The sequence below is a fragment of the Abramis brama genome (assembly GCF_963993115.1).
Source record: "Abramis brama genome assembly, chromosome: 16".
NCBI classification, from domain to species: domain Eukaryota; kingdom Metazoa; phylum Chordata; class Actinopteri; order Cypriniformes; family Leuciscidae; genus Abramis; species Abramis brama.
Window position 1 is genome coordinate 9,437,549 of NC_139978.1, and position 22,189 is coordinate 9,459,737.

At 37.5% G+C, this 22,189-nt stretch overlaps 2 protein-coding genes across 2 annotated transcripts in view; both read left to right on the forward strand.

Annotated features, from left to right (window-relative positions):
* plch2a (phospholipase C, eta 2a) overlaps positions 1 to 18,073 on the forward strand; it is a 144,358-nt gene extending 126,285 nt beyond the window's left edge. The window contains exons 17-23 of the mRNA XM_084086344.1: positions 258 to 365; positions 1,269 to 1,393; positions 2,578 to 2,662; positions 3,738 to 3,884; positions 3,997 to 4,076; positions 7,659 to 7,989; positions 13,662 to 18,073. Of these exons, the coding sequence (XP_083942470.1) occupies positions 258 to 365; positions 1,269 to 1,393; positions 2,578 to 2,662; positions 3,738 to 3,884; positions 3,997 to 4,076; positions 7,659 to 7,989; positions 13,662 to 15,274 (2,489 nt within the window). The 3' untranslated portion in view covers positions 15,275 to 18,073. The remainder of the gene's footprint in view (positions 1 to 257; positions 366 to 1,268; positions 1,394 to 2,577; positions 2,663 to 3,737; positions 3,885 to 3,996; positions 4,077 to 7,658; positions 7,990 to 13,661) is intronic.
* LOC311066406 (uncharacterized protein) lies at positions 8,007 to 8,921 on the forward strand (the record flags this gene model as incomplete). The annotated part of the gene is made up of 1 exon (XM_084087594.1): positions 8,007 to 8,921. A coding segment is annotated over one exon (888 nt), but the record flags the coding sequence as incomplete, so codon positions are not given.
* Positions 18,074 to 22,189: the final 4,116 nt, after the last annotated feature.

Sequence of the window (22,189 nt, forward strand, 5' to 3'; positions counted from 1 at the left end):
TTATGTTTATTGGAGAGACCAAGAATAAACCGTATGCCTGAAACATACTGGGAACCTGCTGCTCATTACTCCATTGCAGCATTTCAATTTAATATGAAAATGGTTCAATTCTTTGAAGACACAACTAGATTTACAGGAATTATTAATAATAAAAAAGGTACTTTTTTATTTTTATTTTAATTGCTGGAATGGCCCTACACCACAGATATGCTAGGAAATATAATCATAATTGTCACTTACATTTTTTTTTCTTTCAGTTGCTTTGAACTACCAGTCAGAGGGCAGAGTGCTACAACTCAACAGAGCCAAGTTTTATTGCAATGGCAACTGTGGTTACATCCAGAAACCTGCCTGCATGTGTGAAGGTGAGTTTCTGCATTCCTATTTTGATAGTTTTTAGTCAGTTGTATTGTGTATGTCTATATGTGTATAATATCTTCCTGATTTTGTTATATTTCACTATAGTGTAGCTGCATTGTAATTTTTTTATTCCATTATATATTATACAGTCAAACCAAAAATTATTCTGACATCAGATATAATTTTTTCTATTTTTTTTACTAGTGGGTGCAGGACACTATAGTTAATTTATGTAAGTGAGGATAGCAAAATAAAGTAAACAGTGACATATTATACAAAACTTTCTTCATACGGTGGACTACCAGTAAAAAATATAAAAATTTGTGACCAAAAATTATTCAGACACTTTGACCTGACCATGTTTTGCTTAAGTGTTTTTTCTTTAATTGTTAATGTGACCTTTTTACAGCACAGACTGAACAAAATTAAGCATTGCTTGGTAGTTGGTTGACCTAAATTGGTATTTTCTAATTGTGTACTTAAATTTAACAGCTGACAGATATTCAACCCAATTCATCTGTGAGACAGTCTAACAGAAGGATGGCCAAAACCAGTGAAATATCAAGAGTTCTTGTCATATTTTATTACTATTTTCTAAACTATAGCGAGTAAACTGTGATTATGTCAGAAATGTTGAAGGTGTCTGAATGAATTTTGGTTTGACTGTATATTCCATTCAGATTTTACTATTATATTAATCACAAAATCATTGTAATACAATGTTAATATCAACAAATTACATTTAATGTTATAGAAACAAACAATGCCATTTATTAAAAAAATGAACAAGAAACATACGTCCAATACAGGCAACAATGGACAACAATGAACTCAGAACAATGAAAGTTGTTGATGTTCTGAGATAAGGAATTTTACATATGGAATTCTGTTATCCTTTGTTCTTGCAGGTTCTTTTAATCCAATGGCCGAGGATCCTTTACCAGGTCGGTTGAAAAAACAATTGGTTCTTAAGGTCATCAGTGGCCAGCAATTACCCAAACCCAAAGACTCCATGCTGGGTGACCGAGGAGAGGTAAATCATGACAGTGCTTAAATAGTCGACTTCAAATGGTCCTCTTAGCATGAACAACAAAAATCTTATTGAAGTTGTTTACAGAAAGCAAGCAGCATGACAATAGTAGAACATTTCCAATCCCATTATTATTACTGAAGCTGTCACTCACTGCAAGTTTATGCTGTTTCGTGGGATTTCACTGAGCCTGCTGTTCAGATCGGCCTGCAAAAGCAATAGTGAATTCAACCACAATCTCAACCCCATCTACTCAACTACATTGCAAGCAAGCAACACAACATGTTGCTTATCCAGAAGAATTCTGAATTATGCAACCTATAAGCTTCAGATCTAAAGTTTAGCACACATTTTAAGCACACAAAATAAGTGAAATATAAAGGCCAATTCACACTGCACCAACAGTCGCAGACAACTTGGACAATCCACAAATTCTAATACGTCACTTCTCAGACGTTACATGACCCGTCAAATGGCCGATTTAGCATGTTCAATCTGCAATAACAAGCTTCGACAGACACCGACAGAGGTATCACACTGATCCGAAAAAAACCTGACGTAGTGTCTGTTGCAGTGTAAATTGGCCATCAGATTGCTTAAAGTTCACTCATTATGAGCATTACAGATTGGACCGTTACTGATTCAAATGCCTCTGATTTACCCCTGCAATTCATACACACCATAGAAATATTTATGATTTGTTACAATGCATTTAACTTCCATAATGTGAAGAGTGAAATGGAATATTCAGTGAGGAATAATGCCAGGGCCTTCTATCCATCAGGATTTGAATGGATTGCGAAACATAAGCTATGATATCCAAAACATTTTCATGAATAATGTGCACTGATAACTAGTTTCATTTATTAAGGAAGAAAATGCAGTCTGTTAGCCTGCATGTAATCAGGCCTTCTCACAGTATGTAATCATTACCTAAAAATTATACAATCATTACACCATAGAAAATCACCATAAAGACAAGGTAATAGCCTACAGTATGCTTAAACTCTGTATTTATGTGCAAATCACTACCTGCAAATGACACAGGTATGAAGCAAATATGTGTCCCTTAGAAGTTTTGAGGAATTTTATCTTGAGATGTTTAAACAGGTACTGTAACAAATAACAATAGTTGCATAGTTTGATTTTGGGATGTTTTAAATCTTTTTTAAATGCTTCTTCTTTAGATAATTGACCCATTTGTGGAAGTGGAGATTATTGGTCTACCAGTGGATTGCTGCAAAGAGCAAACCAGAGTGGTTGATGACAACGGTGAGAGAGCAATATCCCATGACAGATTCTATATTATACACACAAACAACACAGTGTGCACATTTAACCTTTAATTTTTGGAGGATTGGTCAGTAAAGTGTCATTAAACCGTGAGGCCATTACTTGGAGTGTTCATTTGTATATGTGTTTGTTTGGAAGAGGTGCAGTATATTTATGCATGATACTTGTACTAGATCTCACCTCAAACTACATCACTCGGCAACCAAACAATTCAATAATTCATGAATTCGATTTACATTTGCATTTGCATTTATTTTCTGATTCACTGATTCACAGGTGCATATAAAGCGGTACTGAGATAATTAAAGATAAAAAAAATAAAGTGACTGAGATTTGAGGTGTCATTAAGGTTTATTTGAAAAGTGGAGGTTTGATTTAGTGGTGGTGTATAGCATCATTTGGAAATTGGAACTTGACAGCATTTTGGGTGTTGTCAAATGCAGACTATTAAGGGGTATGTAGATGCTATCTTGTAAAGAGACAACCTTCTCGGGGTGTCTGTGTGCAATTGAGGTTTGGAAATGGACTGGTTTTCTTTATGTTATAGAACACAAAGTGTCATGAAGGGCCATAATTTTGGAAGGGATTGTTGAGGAACTGCTCACTCTTGTCTGGGTTGTTTTTCATAATGACACCAGGTAAAAAAGAGAACAACATTGGCCCAAGAATAGAGCCATGTGGGACCTCAGACTCTATAGGGTACAGGATATTGAAAATGATCTTTGTCAACTTGTATGTTAGAGCTTTTTGTTCTAAGAAGGGCCCTATATCTGTTGACTGTGTTAAAAACAATGGACAAGTCCATGACAATAACATTTGAGTGTAACGGTACTCTTGCAAGTTTAAGTTATTCAGCCACTCTGAGGAAAGCAATTTCAGTTAAGTGGCCTATTTTGTCTGGTTTGGGAATGTCAAGCAGGTAATTTTGTTTGAGTGAAAAAGGTAGGTGAATGTGAACATTTTGACACCTCCAATCCTCTCATCCTTTCCATTATTTCTGCATAAAATAAGCCTATTTAATTCTAATACCCCATCCTCTATCTTTCTCTTTCAGGATTTAATCCTATGTGGGAGGAGACACTCGTCTTCACTCTTCACATGCCAGAGATTGCTCTTATACGCTTCCTGGTTTGGGATCATGACCCGATTGGCCAAGATTTTATTGGCCAGAGGACCATCGCCTTTAACAGCATGATTCCAGGTACCAAATTAATTTGACATGTCTTTGGCATGTATTTTTGTAAAGTATTGAGTCCATCAATAATTAAAGTGTACTGCTTATGCCTGATTATGTGTCTATATTTGATTGTCAGGTTACCGGCATGTGTATTTGGAAGGCATGGAGGAAGCTTCCATCTTTGTTCATGTTACAGTGAATGACATCACCAGTAAGGTGGGCACCTCATGTGGTTAACAGAATCTGCAATTTAAAAAAAACTGTGTTCTGATCATGTGTTAAAAGACAGTGGAAAAAAAGTCTCTAACTTTCTAATATTTATTCTGGTCATTAGGCATTGCACATTTACAGTAAATATGCCTTTTTAATAATTTGTTGTAGATTGTCACAGTAGGTTCTTAACATAGCTAAATGGTATCGTAGACAACTATACTCCATCAAAAAAGAAATTACTTGAAAGATTCCCTGCCTACGAAGTTTAAACTACTCATTTAAAACACTAATTTTATCAAAGTATTTTTTTAATATATATTTATAGACTCATATAACATCTATATAGTACAAAACAGGACCTGAAACTCTTTTTAAAAAAAAGAAAAAAATACATTTTGTTTATTTTTAACAATCAGTAAAAGGATTTCAAAAATATATATTATCAACCTCATGAAGTCAAAATAAATATTATATGAGCTGTTTTATTTAAAAATAAATGTTATATGTGGTTTGCCACTCCGTAACCCAAATTGATGATGAAAATCCTAATTTATGTGATTTTATAACTTTCTAGCAATGAATATTAAACAAACACCATAAACATTAAATAGGCAAAAGTTATATAAAAAATAAAAAATAAATTATATGATATCAGTCAGTAGGAGCTATCTGTATATATTATATATATATATATAGAGAGAGAGAGAGAGAGAGAGAGAGAGAGAGATCTATAGCTAGTGTCCTGATTCCTGTCTTGTTTTCCCCTGGTCTTGTGTGGACTTTAATGTTATTTCTTGTTTTGCGCCATGTTTTCAGTGAGTCTGCTTTTACTGTGGCTGTCGTGGAGGATGAATGCGATATTCATGATGTACCTGTCACACTACCCACAGTAAAAGCAGACCCGCTCAGCAGCAATGCCAGGTTGATTTAATATCCTAGAGTCCAACTAGGATCCCATAGGGACATGATCAAGCTGAGCGTCTCAGATAATTTTTAACGGTGGCAGAGGAACAGGGGTAGGATCCAAATGCAGCAAACATAATAAAAGTAAATTCAGGCAAAACTGATAAATCCAGACACAGGCAAGAAAGGCAAACAGAACTGACAACAAGCACGCACAGACGTAAGATCCACAGAAGGACAACACAAGACAAGGAACATGAGGAACCCCCAGTGGTATATATGGTATACATACACAAGGGGTGATTGGCAAAAAGACACACCTAGGAACAAACAAATGACTAATCAACAATAAAAACTACAAAGGACTACAAAACATGGCGCAAACAGTCAGTTAAAACAGGAAATAACATAAAAGTCCATACAAGATCAGGGGAATACAAGACAGGAATCATGAGCTCCTACTGACTGATATCAGCAGTGATACCAGCAGTCTGAATCTGCAATCCTGGTACCCATTCTGATATGCGTGTGAGTTTCCATTAAATTCCCATAAAAAATATTGTTTTCTTCAAGTCAGCTTGGTAACTGGGTTCAATAGTTGCCTTGATTAATGCAGTCAACACGACAGCTATTTTAATTGTTAATTACCATAATAATTGTTAATAACCATTTAAATGAGAGTGATACAGACCTGTATCTACTACCTATTTTTCATGCTATAGGTTAATTTTGTTAGATTTATCAAATATATCTATATTTGCACCTCTAATGCTATAAAAAGTAATGAGAAAGTTTGTACCTTATTCATACAAATTGACACATGATGTTGTAAACATGCTCACTGCTTACTTATGCCACGCTTTTTTCCATAATGTGTCCCCTTAACATTCGGCGTCAACAACAAATGTTCTTTGTGTAGTTTGTCTGTTTTTTCCCCTCTCTCTCTTTCTCTCTTTCTTACTTCTCTTTCTCTTATGTTTGTGATTTCAGTGCACCCATCTTAGCTGTCTATAGAGGCAGGAAATTATTAGGATCCTCGTTCAAAACTCAGGTGTAGTGAGACCCAATCAGCACCCTGCATGCTCCTTGCAAACCCCTCCCGTTCCCCCCAGTGAGCGGTTAAGCCCTGATTCATTTGCTAGCTTTCACCATGCCAACTCATGCAAAATGAGTTGTGACATAATTGTGACTTCCTTCCTTGGCTGCATTCTCATTGACCCCTAAAGCAGATCCAGTGCCAATGTCCATATAGCAGGCGACAGCGTTCACTCCTATTTCACTTAACTCAGGGCATTTAAGGGCAATGATAGGGCTTTGGCTGCCTTGTTCGCAGTAATAGAGCACTCAAGCAGTAGAGTCCATGAGAGAAATGCGTTGATCTTGGTTTGTGAAGTGCGTTACATCCTCTCTATTCCTATCCATGACTATGAAGGTCTACTATGAGAGCTGGAATTTAGCAGGTACTTTTTTTACATCCTTTTTTTGAGTCAAAAAATATCTAATGTTCTCAATAGCTAGCTGTCGTAACTGTGTGGATTAGCATAAATGCACTACATTTACTAGCAAATGCATGAAGTTATTTGATGCATCATTAGTGAAGAGATCAGATGGCTGAACTCTCACATGGATCTACTTGAACACGCCACGGTTCATGAAATGACACTGGGTGTTATGCAGAGAAATGGCTGTTATAAAATCTTAAATATCTCTGTAATTATTAACATAATGTAATAAAGATTTCAAAACTTTGCTTTTCTATTCCAAAAAAAGCTAGGCATCACCTACATTGTTTTAACAGATAATCCAGTGTCATTTTTTTCATCAGAGATGATTGGACATGAATGTCCTATCACCTTTCACTTGACATCTATTCACATTTCTCAGTTATTAACATTACCACTACAATTTTCCAACATTGTCTGCATCTTCATGTTTAAAGGTCTGTGTTGATCACCCACATTTGTCTGATGATACTAAATTCTGCTACATCTGTCATAACATTTGTTATTTAAAATGTCACTGCTTTCTAAAGGTAACACATTTAATACAGGAAGTTGTTGCATTATATTATAACAGAATTTAACTGACAATTTGTGGATAAAGCTTGGTAAATTATCATGTTTCTTAAACTAAAAAAACTCATCAAATGATGTTGATCATGTAGCAGGTAAGAAAAAAAAAGTGTTTGTTGTGTTTTTGTGTCTCTATTCGATGCTGTAAAAATCTTAAACCAACCCATTATGATTAGTTGGTCACCAATCTCGGCTGCATCATAAGACAAAATAGATCAAAGAAGTCATTGCCTTCTGATGCATTTGGGAATGCAGCCCTCATTTCTATTTGTCAGACTGGTCTGGTTTGATGGCTTTAGAAGGACACTTGGGAACTTGGCTAGGCTGGGAGGCCACTTAAGGACCAGCAAACAACCTTAAACTGGTTTAAGCTATTTTTTCCAGCTGGGCAGAAGTCAAAAGTTGTTTGGTACACATATTTTGTTTGGTTAATAAGTTTGAAGAAGACTTATTATTAATTGTGAAGGGGATTGAAAGAGTAGCTCCCCATATGTTTTAAATTGTAAACAATTCAGTGACAGCCTAGTTATTTGTTATAGTGTTTAGATGATTCCATAAGTCATGTCTTAGATTCATATTGCCTATCCATTTTTCTGATGTCCCATTGCAGGTTCGAGCAGTCAGTGGTATAAAAGGACTGTTTCACAGAAACCCAAAGCAGGCGTCTCTCGACAGCCATGCTGCTGCTCTGCTCAAACGTAAGACCACCTTCGGTGCTCACCTCCTGCGTCGTACAGCTAGTGCCCCCACCAAGGGCCAACCCAAAGTCAAGAGGGGCTTCCCTGAGATCTCCATTGACACAAAAGATTGCAGCTCGGAGGGTGCCAGTGAAGAGCGAGAATCGGAAGAGGGGCCACTTGTCCACCACAATGGAGATAGCGCGCCTGGCAAATCATGGGATCATGGCACCAACGGGCAGCTTCACCCTGACGACAGTAAAGGTAAGAGTACTTTCTTTTATCCTGAGCCCCGTGCAACACCTTACAAAAACAGGGGTGCAGTGAGCGAACCTCTGAAGCGAGCCAACAAGTTGCGACTCCAGGATCCACTGGATGAGAAGCCGGGTGTGTTTGCACGTGTTGCTATCAACAGCTACGGTCGGGTTGGGATGACTTCCAATTGCATAAAGTGTGTAATTGGTTCCAAGGAGAGTCCTGAATTGGAGAGGAAGGATACAAGCACCTTCATCCAATGCACTCCTACTCCCATTAGACCTGAAAGGGCATCTCGGTCTCCAACAGCTTCCAGACAAGTTCAGCCAGAGCCCATACTCATACCACAAGCCTTGGCCCAAACTGACTCAAATCCCAAATCAGACCCCCATGCTCTACTGAAGCCTGTACCCTTACCTAGATCAAGGGCAAAGTTCCGGCAAACATTGGCTGCACAACCCCTTCACCCCACTGAAGACCTAACTGTCAGAAATGCTCGCTCATGTAGTGTTCCACGTCGACTCTTTCAATCCCCATGCACCCCACCTCCTCCAATTCCAGACGGCAAAACTAGCCTTTGTCGGCAATGCCCTGCACCACCCAACTATGGCAGCAACTACAGCGAGACTAGATCGGTGAATGACAAAAAGAGATTGTTTGACAGTGACACTAGCAGCTGTGACAGTTTGACCAGCCTTGATCTACCCACCATCTTTCCACCACGGGGAATGGAGAACCGGAAACGGGCCGCGGGGACACTGCAGCGTGAGATGAATGCTCTGTTTGCCCAGAAAATGGAGGAGATCCGCAGTAAATCCCCCTTGTTTTTCGCTGGTAAGGTGTACGTAGTTAGATGGACCTTCAGTTTTAGAATGTCCCAGTGCCTCAGTAATATAGATTTCAGTAGGTTGTGATGGAACCCAACAGATACCCTCCAAAGACCTTGCAGGTGGTGTGGATCTCATTGAAGGCTCATCTCCACTGTGCAATGTCATCAATGAGAACCTATCACAGTATATTAAGAATTACTGTTGGATATTGTTTTATTGTGCATTTGCCCCCCATTTCCTTTTAGTTTATGTGTCCTTAAATATCATAAAACCAGATTTGCAGGCAAGACAGTGGGGTCAAAACTCCCTAGCTGACACAATTAGGACATCCATCATTGTCTCTTTGTGATTTTGAAGTAATTGTGGAGCAAGGTTTTGCCAACATTGGCATTAATTACTGTGATATTTGGTCAGTAATTCCCTTCGTAAAACCTCATTAGCTTTTTGACCTGATAACAACATAACATTCCTTAAAGGGTTAGTTCACCCAAAAATTAAAATTAGCCCATGATTTACTCACCCTCAAGTCATCCTAGGTTTATATAGCCGCTTTTCGACCGGAGGAACCTTTTCACAGTTCCTAGAACTATTAGCTAAAGTACCCGGATGTCGGTGTGTTCTCACCGCAGGAACTAGGAACGATTTTAGTTCTAGGAACTCCATTTGGAGGAACTAATTTAGGTCCTACTTCAGAGTAGGGTCTAAACCAGCACTATAGGAACTACCCGTGACGTTAGTGTACGCTGATTGACCGAACGCACGCGGAACACCAGCACCTGCCATTTTTAAAACAGCTAGAATGTAAACACATAGATTATAGCCTATATATTTACTACATAAACTAACTATACAAACATGGAAAACAGTGATAGATGGGTCTCTAAACCTTTATGCTGAAGAGAAAATCCAACGCAACTTTGAGGGGACCAAGCCAAACATGATTATGTTTATCTGCCCAGCTAACAACACTGGACATCAACCACACGGCATAGGCTAATAAACTTTTTTTCATATACTGTCTACTTTCTATAACAGTTCTATCTAATAACATGTTAAACAGTACTGTTAGACAGATCGCTAACTAATAAGCACAGAGAATGCGAGCATTGTTTTCTCTGGCGTTCTCAGCGCCACCAAAATAAAGGTCCGTCGCGCCGTCAAAATAAAAGTCACCGTGCTTGCATCACTCCCTTACCCCTCCTACCAGTTCCTATGGCCACTTGGCCAGTGCGAACGCAAACAGCAAAACCGAGTTTGGGGGAGAGTAGTTCTTAGAACTGTTTAGAAGTGGACAGTTCCTAGAACTAAGTTCCTGTAACTACTTGGTCGGAAAGCGGCTTATGACTTTCTTCTTTCAGACGGATACAATACATACGAGTTATATTAAAAAATGTCCTGGATTATTAATATAAAGCTTTATAATGGCAGTGAATTGCTGTTTCTGTTTTTAAGTCCATAAAAGTGCATCTATCCATCATAAAAGTGCTCCACACGGCTCAGAGGGGTTAATAAATGAAGCGATGAGTTTGTGTAAAAAAAAAAACTCCGTATTTAAACCTTTATAAAGTAAAATAACTAGCTTCCGGCCAAACATACGGATTTCACTTAAGTCTAAGCGCAACTTAAGCAAATAATGCGATGTGCTGCTGATTTTACACTACGCCATGATGCTCCACGCTACTTCCGATGTCACAAGTTGCGTAAGTTGCGCATTAGGCTGCGTATGGATGTTTGGCCGGAAGCTAAAATTAACGTGTAAAATATGAATATTTTTCTTACACAAACTCATCGCTTCACTTCAGAAGGCCTTTATTAACCCTGAGGAGCCGTGTGGAGCACTTTTATGATGGATAGATGCACTTTTATGGACTTCAAAACAGAAACAGCAATTCACTGCCAATTTAAAGCTTGGAAGAGCCAGGACATTTTTTATATAGAACTCCGATTGTATTCGTCTGAAAGAATAATGTCATATATACCTAGGATGACTTGAGGGTGAGTAAATCATAGGATAATTTTCATTTTTAGGTGAACTATCCCTTTAAGAAAGAAAATGTGTTTTTCTTATAATTCAATGAGATTAAATAGAGAGCAATTACTGTAGGAGAACTCAACAATGTCTCAGATTTACCAAGACTCACAACAACTCACTATAGCTGTGTCCGCCGGCATTTTGACAGTCAAAAATAGTCGATCTCCGAATGTGAATGAACTGACTCTGAATTTTAGTAATGCTTCTTATATGAGCATCCTTTTTCAAATACAAGGTCAATATTGATTTTCACTAACGACAAAACAACAAATTATCCGTGAATTTATATGGAACTAAGCTTTAGGAGCTTTCCATCTTTACTCTCCTCCCTGTTACGTTGCATTCGTAGATCAACTATTTTTGACTGTCGAAATGCCGGCGGACACAATCTTTCTTTTTAGTAAACTCTGTGTACACAAACAATGTTCTCAATGCTGGAGTTCATGTGTAGAGCCCCTGGTGATACTTCGAGCAAAGTTTCATTTTGTGTCGAGCCTTCTTAGTGTTTTAAAAATATCGATTTTGATTTTGATGCTATCATAGAAGTGCCCCAAGACATCCCATTCAAAAGGCAATTTGACCGAAAACGAAAATACGGTCAATCTTAAAAGTGGCGTTTCCATCCTAATTATGCTTTTAAAACGAAAGTTTGGCTCAGGTAGATTAACAAAAAGACCCTAGGTTGCATTTTGGCGAGAGTTACCCTTTAATAAAAATAATAACAGCTAAAATTTACATAGTGGATATAATTCATATATATGTCTGATATGCCATTTGTGTATGTGTAAAATTTAAATTAACTGATCAAACGATGTGGTAACACTTCTGGTAAAACTGTACATATTTCGTTGCATACATTTATTTCTCTATTAATGCTGCCAAGTAACTGATGGTAGTGCTGTCACAAGACTGTGAGAGTCACAAGACTCTTATGTAAGTAGTGAGGATGTGTTCCTGTCCCACGCTCTTAAGCAAACACAAACCAGATGCTTGGCGTTACAACTGGGGCAGGTCTATAAATCACGGGTTTTCTGTATGGGGAATTTTGACTATAGCTATGTTCTTCCATACTGTGAGTTGGGACAGTGGGGTGGAGGGGGTTATCATATGATTTATGAATGAGAGGATGCAGCTGTGTTTTCTTATTCCTAAAGGTATCACACACATCGTAGGTTCTAAGCTCCTCGTGATGTTGGTGCTAACCCTCTTAGTCATTACAACTAATTAGATCTCTAAACATTAACCTTCCCATGCCCTCATTCTTTATTGTGTATCTATCTATAAGTATCTTACAAAGCATTCATGTTGTGTCAGTGTATTTTCCTGGTGTGCCATCTCCTTTTTTACTACACTGAGTCCTTCTGTTTCATTCTGCACTTCTCCTGTTAAAATGCCTGTTTGTTCCTTCCTTCTTGCATGCTTTCTATCCTTAGTGCAAAACTGAGGGGCTGGCCAATTACCAGGTAAAAATATTTTTCAGCTTTTTGTTTGAAATTATTTAACATTTTTTCATCATGATGCCTGTTATATTCATCATACATTGAATTTTAGTGTAAATGACATGACTACTCTATGTGATTGTTATTAATGTGTCATCTTGTTACGCAGCTTCAAATGTATGGCCAAAACAAATTTCCCTCTGGGGGACAAATAAAGTTTTATCATCATTACCATAAATAATACAGCAAACTTAAGCACATAACTCACATTGTTTACTTTATGGACATGATGATCAAATCAAGAAACTTGTTGAGGAAAGGTCTGCTATTATTTTATGAAATAGATTGGGCTTTATATATTGATATATTTGCATTTGGGCTTAAAGTTTTTTTGGTAACACTTTACAATAAGGTTTATTAGTTAACATTAGTTAATTACCTTATTTAACATGAACTAAGAATGAACAATACTTCTTCAGCATTTATAAATCTTAGTTAATATTAATTTCAACATTTACTAACACAATATTAAAATAAAAGGTTGTATTTGTTAACATCAGTTAATGCACTGTGAACTAACAATGAACAGCTGTATTTGTATTAACTAATATTAACAAAGATTAATAAATACTGTACTAAATGTATTTATCATTGTTAGTTCATGTTAGTTAATACATTAACTAATGTTAACTAATGAACCTTATTGTAAAGTGTTAATGTTTTTGTTGTTTTTTTAAAACGTTGATCATCAATGAGAGAGGGATTTGCATGACAAGAAAAATGTAATTCTTTTTTAATTTATTCATGTATTGTTTTGTATTGTATTGTTTTGTCAGTTTCTTTTAAATCATTGTATTATATTTTGTTTATTTAAATACAAACGTTTGTGTCTAAATATTTGGTTTTGTTGAACTGTGCTTAAAGCTGAAGTGTGTATTTTTTTTTTATGCAAAAAAAAAAAACCTCCTGAGTTTAATATGCAGAGACAACTTTAAGCCATTTGTAGGTTGATTTCCCCCAAAAGTGCAAAACCATGTCTCTGTGGGTCTATCAAAACATTACTCTTACACAGCAACGTTGACTCAACCAGTGGTGTTAATTTGAGGGCTGGTCTATGTTTTTCTGACCAATGGCAAGCAGAAATGTACACGTTACAGAAATTACACACTTCAACTTTATTTTATTTGATTTTTTTCCTTTTTTGTTTTGCAGTACAAAATTGCATTATTTCATTCATGAGCAAAACTGTATGTTGTTGGCCTTGTTTGACATTCATGATATATTTTATGCAGTCTCATTGTGTGTTTTTTCTCATCTCTAACAGTATTTTAAGTGTCCCTATTTATATCTAATATTTTTCTGCTTGTTATGTGCTTCCAGAAAATTCTGAAGTGCAGAGTCCAACTCCATCTCTGAACGCCTCATGTCTGGAATCCATTTCTGAGCAATTTCAGGAGAACACTCCTTTGACCTCAACACAAAGTCCTCTGGATACCTCACCACGTTGTCCCTCCACTACATTGTCTTCACCATCCTCAGCAATAACAACATCTTCCAATGGGGAAAATCTTAGCACCATGAAAAATAATGAGGACATTCTGAAATCGTTTGCACTAACCGAGTGTATTGGTCCATACAACATCAGAGGCAAGGATTCTTGGAATAGCCACATCAACTCTTCACTTTCCACAAATTACCTTGACATTGGATGCGATACGCCCCCTCTACCAGACCAGACAGATGGTGAGGTTGTGCATAAAGCAGACATTAACCCCAACATCGCTGAAATAAAAAGAGGACAGACTCTAGAGATAGATGCTGTGAAGGCAACAACTGTTATTCAGAGCTCTCAAAGGATTCAGGCGTTGAAGGGGGTGTTTGACAGAGACATTGGACGAAGCCTGCAAACAGGACTGAGGACCCCTGTCAGAAGAACCAAAAGTGAAGGACAAATGAAGGCGGTAAAAAAAGCAGACGGCCCATCAGTGGTCCCCGAAGTCTCTATTGACGCCACTATAAATGACAGGCTCTGGAGCAAACTCGACCCCAGCAGCCATCGGGATAGTGTGTCATCGTCTTCCAGCATTTCATCCAATGACACTGTGATTGATTTGTCCTTGCCCAACCTTTCCAGGAAAAGCCTTACCTGTCTTAGTGCTGCCCGGGACTACTCGGACAACCAGGTATTGTTGCCCAACAGGACCAACCAGCCTCGGTCAACCATTGTGGCATGCAGCGTCTCACGCGTCAGCAAGAGCAAGTCCAACCCCAACCTGCGGGACGGTCAGATGTGCGAGCCAGAGGACGAGTTACAGCCTAGGCCTCTGGTGGCCGAGAAAGACCCTATCCGGCCCATGCAGAGGCGCCACACGTGGAGCAGGTTGTACATGGAGGGCTTAAAGCAGTCATCCACGCTTGCTGCTGCTGCTGTCTCCAAGAGGTCAACCATCCCCTCAACAAAAGACATGGACAGCAACTCAAAATCCAAAAGTCTTGGAGATCTCACTTCAGATGATATTGTCTGTAATTTTGAGAGCAAGTATCGCAGCATTAGTCGCAGTTTCATTGTGAGGCCAAGCCGCCAACAAGGCAGAAATCTAAGAAAACCCCAGAATGACCTAACAGAGCAGCTCAAGCAGCTCACTGATGTGGAACCCCTTACAAGCAAAGACTTTGCTCAGTGCAGGATCGATTCCGAAGTGGGACAGGAAGAAGAGGAGATGCCCTCTTTGCGGAGGAGTTCCTCACGGAGCCAGAGTCGGGTGAGATACATTGCTAACCGTGCCAGGCAGGCCCAAGAGAGGCAGCGGCTACAAAGCCTGACCAGGACATCTGGGAGCCCCATCGAGGAGCGTGGCAATCCTGAAGGAGCTTGTAGTATACCCCACAGTCCTTGTGCAAGCTTGGATCTTTTGAGCCAGCTTCCACCAGGACCGCCCCAACAAAGCCCCTTGAGCCCAGACAACGAGGTCTTCTTTATGCTTAAGCTGTAAAAGGATGAGAGTGTGTTGAGTTTTGTGGGAAGCAAATGGACACAAGGTGGCCACCCTCCACCTCTCAATCGTTAAGATACTCCTGCGGATATGTTGAGCAGTCAAACATTTCTTATGTGCACTTACTGTAACACCTTCCATTTGTTAGCTTGACGAAAAAAGTTAAAAGCACACACTTTTTTTTTAATGTCCATTGTTGACCTACTCCCAACCCTGTATAATGAGCCGTTAAATGGGATGCGATGCTAAGCTTTAAACTTTAAATTGGATGCAACCAATTATTTGTAAATGTGCATGCATTTGTTGAAAAAAAGCTAAAGGTGTAAAACCAGAGGATTTTTTTTTTTTTTTCTGATGTATAAAAATATACAAGGTTGCATATAGAAATGATTACAAAACAGAAACATTCTAAATTTAGATTATGCCTGTGGCATTTGTGGTACTGTATATTATTTTTTTGTTTGTTTGTTTGTTTGTTTTTAAGATGCAACCTTGCTCAGTAGATAAAAGCAATAGATAAAAAATGTAAGCACTACTGATTCACCACAATAATTCCCTGGATTAAAGGGGTCTTAAAATGCAGTTTCAGATGTTTATATTATGTTTCTCTAAGTTAGTTTATAAAGTTTGTTAACTATTTTGCACAAAAAAGGACAAAAAATTATTTTCAATCCTCATTTTCACTCTCTGTGAAAAACACTAATTTTCAAAGGGCGTTACCTCTTGCAGAAACAGAAGTAAATGCACACTGCTGTGATTGGCTAACTTCTTTGCACCGTATCCACGCCATCCTTTACAGCATTTCATGTGTTTTGATACTTGAGATGGCAAGTGCTGTGAAATGTTTGAGCCTGAGAAAGAAGAAATTGAAACAACACAACCACAATGACTGTTGTGGTAATTGCTTTTGCTTGCTTAATTTTCACTAGTTTTAAAAGTTATAATATTACTTGTCGTATTACAAAATAATCTATAAGTTTAAAGTCCCCCAGTGGTGAAAATCAAGTTTTTAATGTTGTTTATTTGTCTATGGTGTTTTTAATATGATTTAAGACAAACCATGTGCAAATTCACAAGTCAACACCATTGCTGAGTATTTTCTCTTTAAAACTGCAGTGAACAAAAGACAATCGTCTCAATAACGCAGTTTGAAATTGCTGGTGTTTCTGACGTCACAAACTACCTTGTAACCAATCACGACAATGTGTGATCGTCAACAAGTGGATCTCTGAGCTCATTTTTTGCATATTCATAGAACCGTGTATAATAAATGAGGCAAGGATGTAGAGTTACATTCAAGCTATTTTAAGGAAAAAACTTTTAAATATGTAATTTTGGTGAGTTTTAAGGGATACAATTATTGACTACAGGGGGACTTTACATTCTATCTCACTCATTTGCCAACTGTTAAGCATTTAATTTAATGGCAAATTTTATTCTTAGTGGCAACACTTTGTCATATTCTGGTCTGATGTAAGATGTATAACATTTACAGATGTATAAGATAACATTTGCTCCCCTATGTGTTTACCCCTAGATTTATAACAAGGTATAAACAAAGTAAGAATTCCTCCAAAAACACATTGCACAAAATTAATTAAAGAATTTAAGGTTAATCAAATGGAAAAGCAACATAAATGTAACCAAATATCTATATATAATGTTTAATAATAGCAATCGTAACATACACTATAATAAAATATATTCAACCCATGCAAATATTTCTGATTCGGGTACATACTGATTTTCTTAGCAACACTCAAACAATGATATGCTTGGAGTCTTAATAGCATTAAATGCTGGTTTGACATTTAACACACTGTAAGCCTTTTAGCTGGCGTTGCCTCCGAATAAGAATAATTCACAAAACATTCCTTTGTGAAATGTGAAGCAGTTGCTCAGGCACGTCATTAAAACTAAGCTACAGCCATGCATTTGTAATGCTCAGCTGATCTTTAGGAAGGCAAAGATTTGGCGGTGCAGTTTCTTTACATCCACTAACAGTACAACGTCTGAGTTTGACGGTCTTACTTGACATCTTTATCCAACAGCAGTATTGCGTGATTGATGGACTGAAATGAGTTGTTTAGAACACACCTCCTTGTTTACATACGACAATGTAAACGAACGTGTCAAATAGAATCATGACATCACAATTCTCCCGATTTCAAATCCAAATGTTTCAGAAGGGTAGAAAAGAATAACTCATATTTTGAACTGGGAAGTTAGTTTTGAGTTCTGAGTTTTTTTATTTTACCACTTATATGTGTAAATATAAATAACATTTTGATTCTCCATTTCATGACCCCTTTAAAATGTGTATTAGTCTGCAGCCAAATACAAATGCATTTTGTCTGTAGTTAATGGTATGAGAACAAATTTTGTAACCAAGCATGGAATGTATTTGTCACAATAATTTATTGTCCCTTGAAACTATTTTAAAAATAGTTTTAGATGTAGTAACATTAATGACTGCTATGTTCTGTTGTTTTAGTTTTTAATTTAGTAAAACTACAATGTACAGTATGTTCTTTAGTTACTAATGAAGTGTAGCTCTAAAATACAGTAATACATATAAAATTGCATATCTTCACTTTATGTACAGTAGTTTACCTTTTGAAATTTAAAAAATTGTCACTTCTCCTTTGGTCTACTGTATTTTTGATTTAAAGGTTTTATGATTTAAAAATGTACAGTCTAAGTGTGAAGTGTTATTCAATGTCATTGTCCTACTAATACCTTTTATTACTTTTTTAAAGAATGCCACTCAGTTACAGGGAAATAAATTTTTACCAGTTATATCCTTCTTTCTTATGTTTACTGCATTCTGGTATCTGAAGTTAACAAACATTATAGTTTCTCTTTCCAAAAAGTGAAGATATATCACTTTTCATACAGTGTATTTCTTAAAATCATTCTATTTGTTAAACAGCTTTAACCTCAGGACTGTATAGTGAAAAGTCACAAATGTATCAGGCTAAAAGGTAAGAGCATTCCATCAAATTCAAGTTTCAAGGATATTTAGGCTATATACAATACAGATTGCTTCAAAGAAATATTCTCATGAATCAGTCATTTCAGTTATGATTACAACTATAAAGTGGCTCTACAGAAGATAATATTGTAACATTATTCAGCTTGATTCAATTCTGTTATTCAGTGACCTCATTCAATAGTGTCAAGTACAGATTAATCTATATGTTTTACTGAATATGAATTGTCTTTAAGCCAATTGACAGTAACAGTGTGATTGATAATTCTAAGTTGCAGCACAAGTCAGTGTTATTGTAAAATTATGGTACAGTTGTAATCGAAATTATTCAACCCCCATTGCAAATCAGGTTTATTGGCAAAATTTACAGACTTTCAGCTGTCTGCAATGAACAAATCAAACAAAAGTAATTGAAATAGCTCAACACAACAAATGTTTCAAGTGGTTTCCCCAAATTCAACTGAAAATGCACTTTTAATGACTGCAGTCTCAAAATCATTCAACCCCTTCATGGTAAGCATCTTTAGTACTTAGTAGAACACCATTTTGCTGTTATGGCCTGCTGCAAATGAGATGAAGAACCAGACACCAGCTTCTGGCAGCGTTTCTGAGGAATCTTAGCCCATTCCTCATGAGCAATGGCCTCCAGTTCAGTAATATTCTTTGGTTTTCGTGCTGCAACCGCCTTCTTCAAATCCCACTAGAGATTTTCTATGGAGTTCAAGTCAGGTGACTGTAGCCGCGTTTCCATTACCCTTCAAATTGCGCAAATTGAAATTGCGCAAATTGAATGGAAACACGTCAATTTCGCAAAAACTCCCATTTATCGCAAAAAAGTTTTTAGGCAATTCGAAAAAGAAATAGTTCGCAAAACTGCAATGGAAACAGTTTTTGCGCATTTACAGGTCACCTGACGTAGATGACGTGGTGTGTTTGGACAGAATACGAGACAGAGTTCTTTATTAAATTCATATAAGACAGGAATAATGGATTCTAAACCTCAAATAAATGCCACAATCAAGACCTCGAAGCAGATATGAGGGAGAAACACCCAAAAACACCTCATATGTACCACTCACAAGTATAAGGGTCGTTCCTTACCATTAATGCTTGGAAAGCACGCTTACATCTCCTTCGATTAATAATAATGGCTAGTGCAGTGGCTGGGTTATAGTACATAAACCTACCAACGTCCGTTGCCATGGTTTTTGGAATGATTTAACTTATCGCGAGAGGAAAAAATTAAGTTTTAGTCGCATTTAACAATCGGTTAATGGAAACGCCGTCATTTCGCAATAGTTTTTTGTCGGCATTTAGAAAAAATCGCAAAAAGTTTTGCGCAAATCTGTAATGGAAACGCGCCTTGTGATGGCCACTGTAGAATCTTCCAGGACTTTTTCTGCAACCAAGCCTTGGTGGAATTTGCGGTATGCATGGGATCCTGTTGGAAGGTCCAATGATGCCCAACCTTCGTAGAAATCTGGTTGCAGCAATTGATAGCTTCTTTTTTAGCCCTGTCCAGGTAGTGTAACCATTGTTCCTTAAACTTTGAACTTGTGAACTATGCTTCCAACTGTGTCTCTAGGAACATTTAGCGCCTTCGCTATCTTTTTGTATCCTGTTCCTTGTTTGTGAAGGGCGATGGTTCCTTCTCTTAACTTTTTGGACCATTGGACCGCCGCCAAAGGGTACACTGGGATTTGGGTTGAACGCTCTGTGGCGATGCAACTGTCTCCTCAGAGCACCCCTCCAAAGCCTGTACACTCTCAGAAAAAAAGGTACGAAAGCTGTCACTGGGGCTGTACCTTTTCAAAAGGTACACTTTTGTTCCTTTTAGGTACTAATATGTACCATTAAGGTACCAATATGCACCCTTTAGGTACAAAAATGTACCTTTTAAAAAGGTACAGCCCCAGTGACAGCTTTTGTACCTTTTTTTCTGAGAGTGTAGGTTTTCGTTTACTTTGGTGGTTTTTGGAAATTATGACACTTCTCAGTTATTTGGTGAACTTTCATTAAAATGTTATTGTAGGCTAGCTATTGTACATTATTTATCATTGTGATTTGGACACCTACAATGCTTAAAAAATATATTTTAAGGGTGGTTGAGTGCCTTCTTTGCTTGCATAATGATGTTTTCTGTGCCACCCCAGAGTAAATGCTGTCCCCTGCCCGGCCACCCCAATGAAAAATTCCTGGGTCCACCACTGCGTGAGGGTATTTCACAGTGCCATTTACTTAGCTCACGGTTGCCAAGTTTTGTGCAAAATATCCTAAGAAGTTAACATTATCTGTGATGCTTATGTTTTTCTTGGCTTTCTAGCTAACGTTGTAGCTTGCTATATATTTGTTATGTGTATAAATAACAAATGTGACTTTATTTGCAGCTTTGAAAGGAAGATTCCCCTGAAGCACTTGTAGCAGTTATTGATGAATTCATATATCTGTTTATAAATACAATATTGAGTGAAATATGAGATAAAATTGTTAAATATAACAGATATTAAAGTAATTGCTGTCGCATTGCATACAATGTTTTTGTCCGATTTTTTCATCTCGGGGGTCGGGGCGGGGGCTTCCAGCTGTTTCTTTGTTTCTTTGCGTATTGCAAAGGCCGCCTATGGCTCTATGCCCAACTCTAATTCTCGTTCTCCTGGACACTCTCCACCTGGATATAAAAGCTGCTGACGGTTCATACATTTTTGATGGATGACCTCGCAGCATGATTGGACTCTTGTCGTATCAAAACTGCTAGGACCTTTTTAGGGATGTCACCATATTTGACATTACTTTGGTCATGGTCGATGTAGAAGAGAATACGGGCTTGACTCCTGTTGAATGTTCATTAAGACAGTATTTGAGATGTTACTTTAAGCTGCAAGTTGTTGAAACGGGACATTTCGGGAATCACACCTGAAGGTAAATGTGGTTGTCAATCCCAACAACTGACCAAAAAGTGTGAATGTACCCTAAGTATGTTTGCATTTGTTGTCATAGTGATTTATCAGTTGATTTATTAGTCCCCACCTGTGCCTTTTTTCCTCCTTAGTTATCCTGTGTTTATATAGTCATCGGTGTCTGTTGTTATTTGTCCGTTCTTGTTAGTTGTAATGTGGTTTGCTTTACGTTCACTGTTTTCTTGATTTTCCTGTGCGTTTGTATTTCAGTGTTTTCTGGTTATTAAAAAACTGCTGCGACTAGATCCTGCCTCAGCTCATCCTCCCTGCATCCATTGCTGACAGTAATAGGAGCAGCTTGCACAAATGTTATCACACTTATAGGTGAATGGTATCCTATATGATGATATGACCACCACTTATGCTAAATTAAATAAACCGGGCTTCAGTCATGTTGTGTAGATAACTGGTACTAGATGCATGTTTCGGATTGGAACTTAGCACTTATAAAAGGTCTGAACACACAATGTATGCAATTAAAGTTGTTGGAAATTATAGTTGTTCCTGGGACAGAAAAAGAGGACCAACAGGGCTACTCGCTGAGTTACCATACAGTTCTTAGTGGGTGTCCCAAAAGAGTAACCTCAGGTGTAGCTTATCACATTAACTATGAACATGTTCCATTAATGTCTGACTACCACAAAGTTGACAACAGTCAATCTATTCCCTCATAATTTCAATCCTAACAAACCTGTTTTTGCTAAATATTTTGCTTGTTTATGCTATCTTCCTTAAAAAATAAATGTGATATTTTGATTTCTAGTGATCATAATGACATAATTGTCCAGGTACGGCCACTGTATATGATATCTAATACTAACTAGATTCAGATTCAGCAATAGTTTTTAAAGCTAACATCTAAATAAAGAAAATATGTTGTTCCTGGTGCTGTAATTTTGGCCCTTTCTGAGAAGACACACTTTTATTTGCCTTCACCCTTCCTAGCCTCTTTAGCCTTGCACAGAG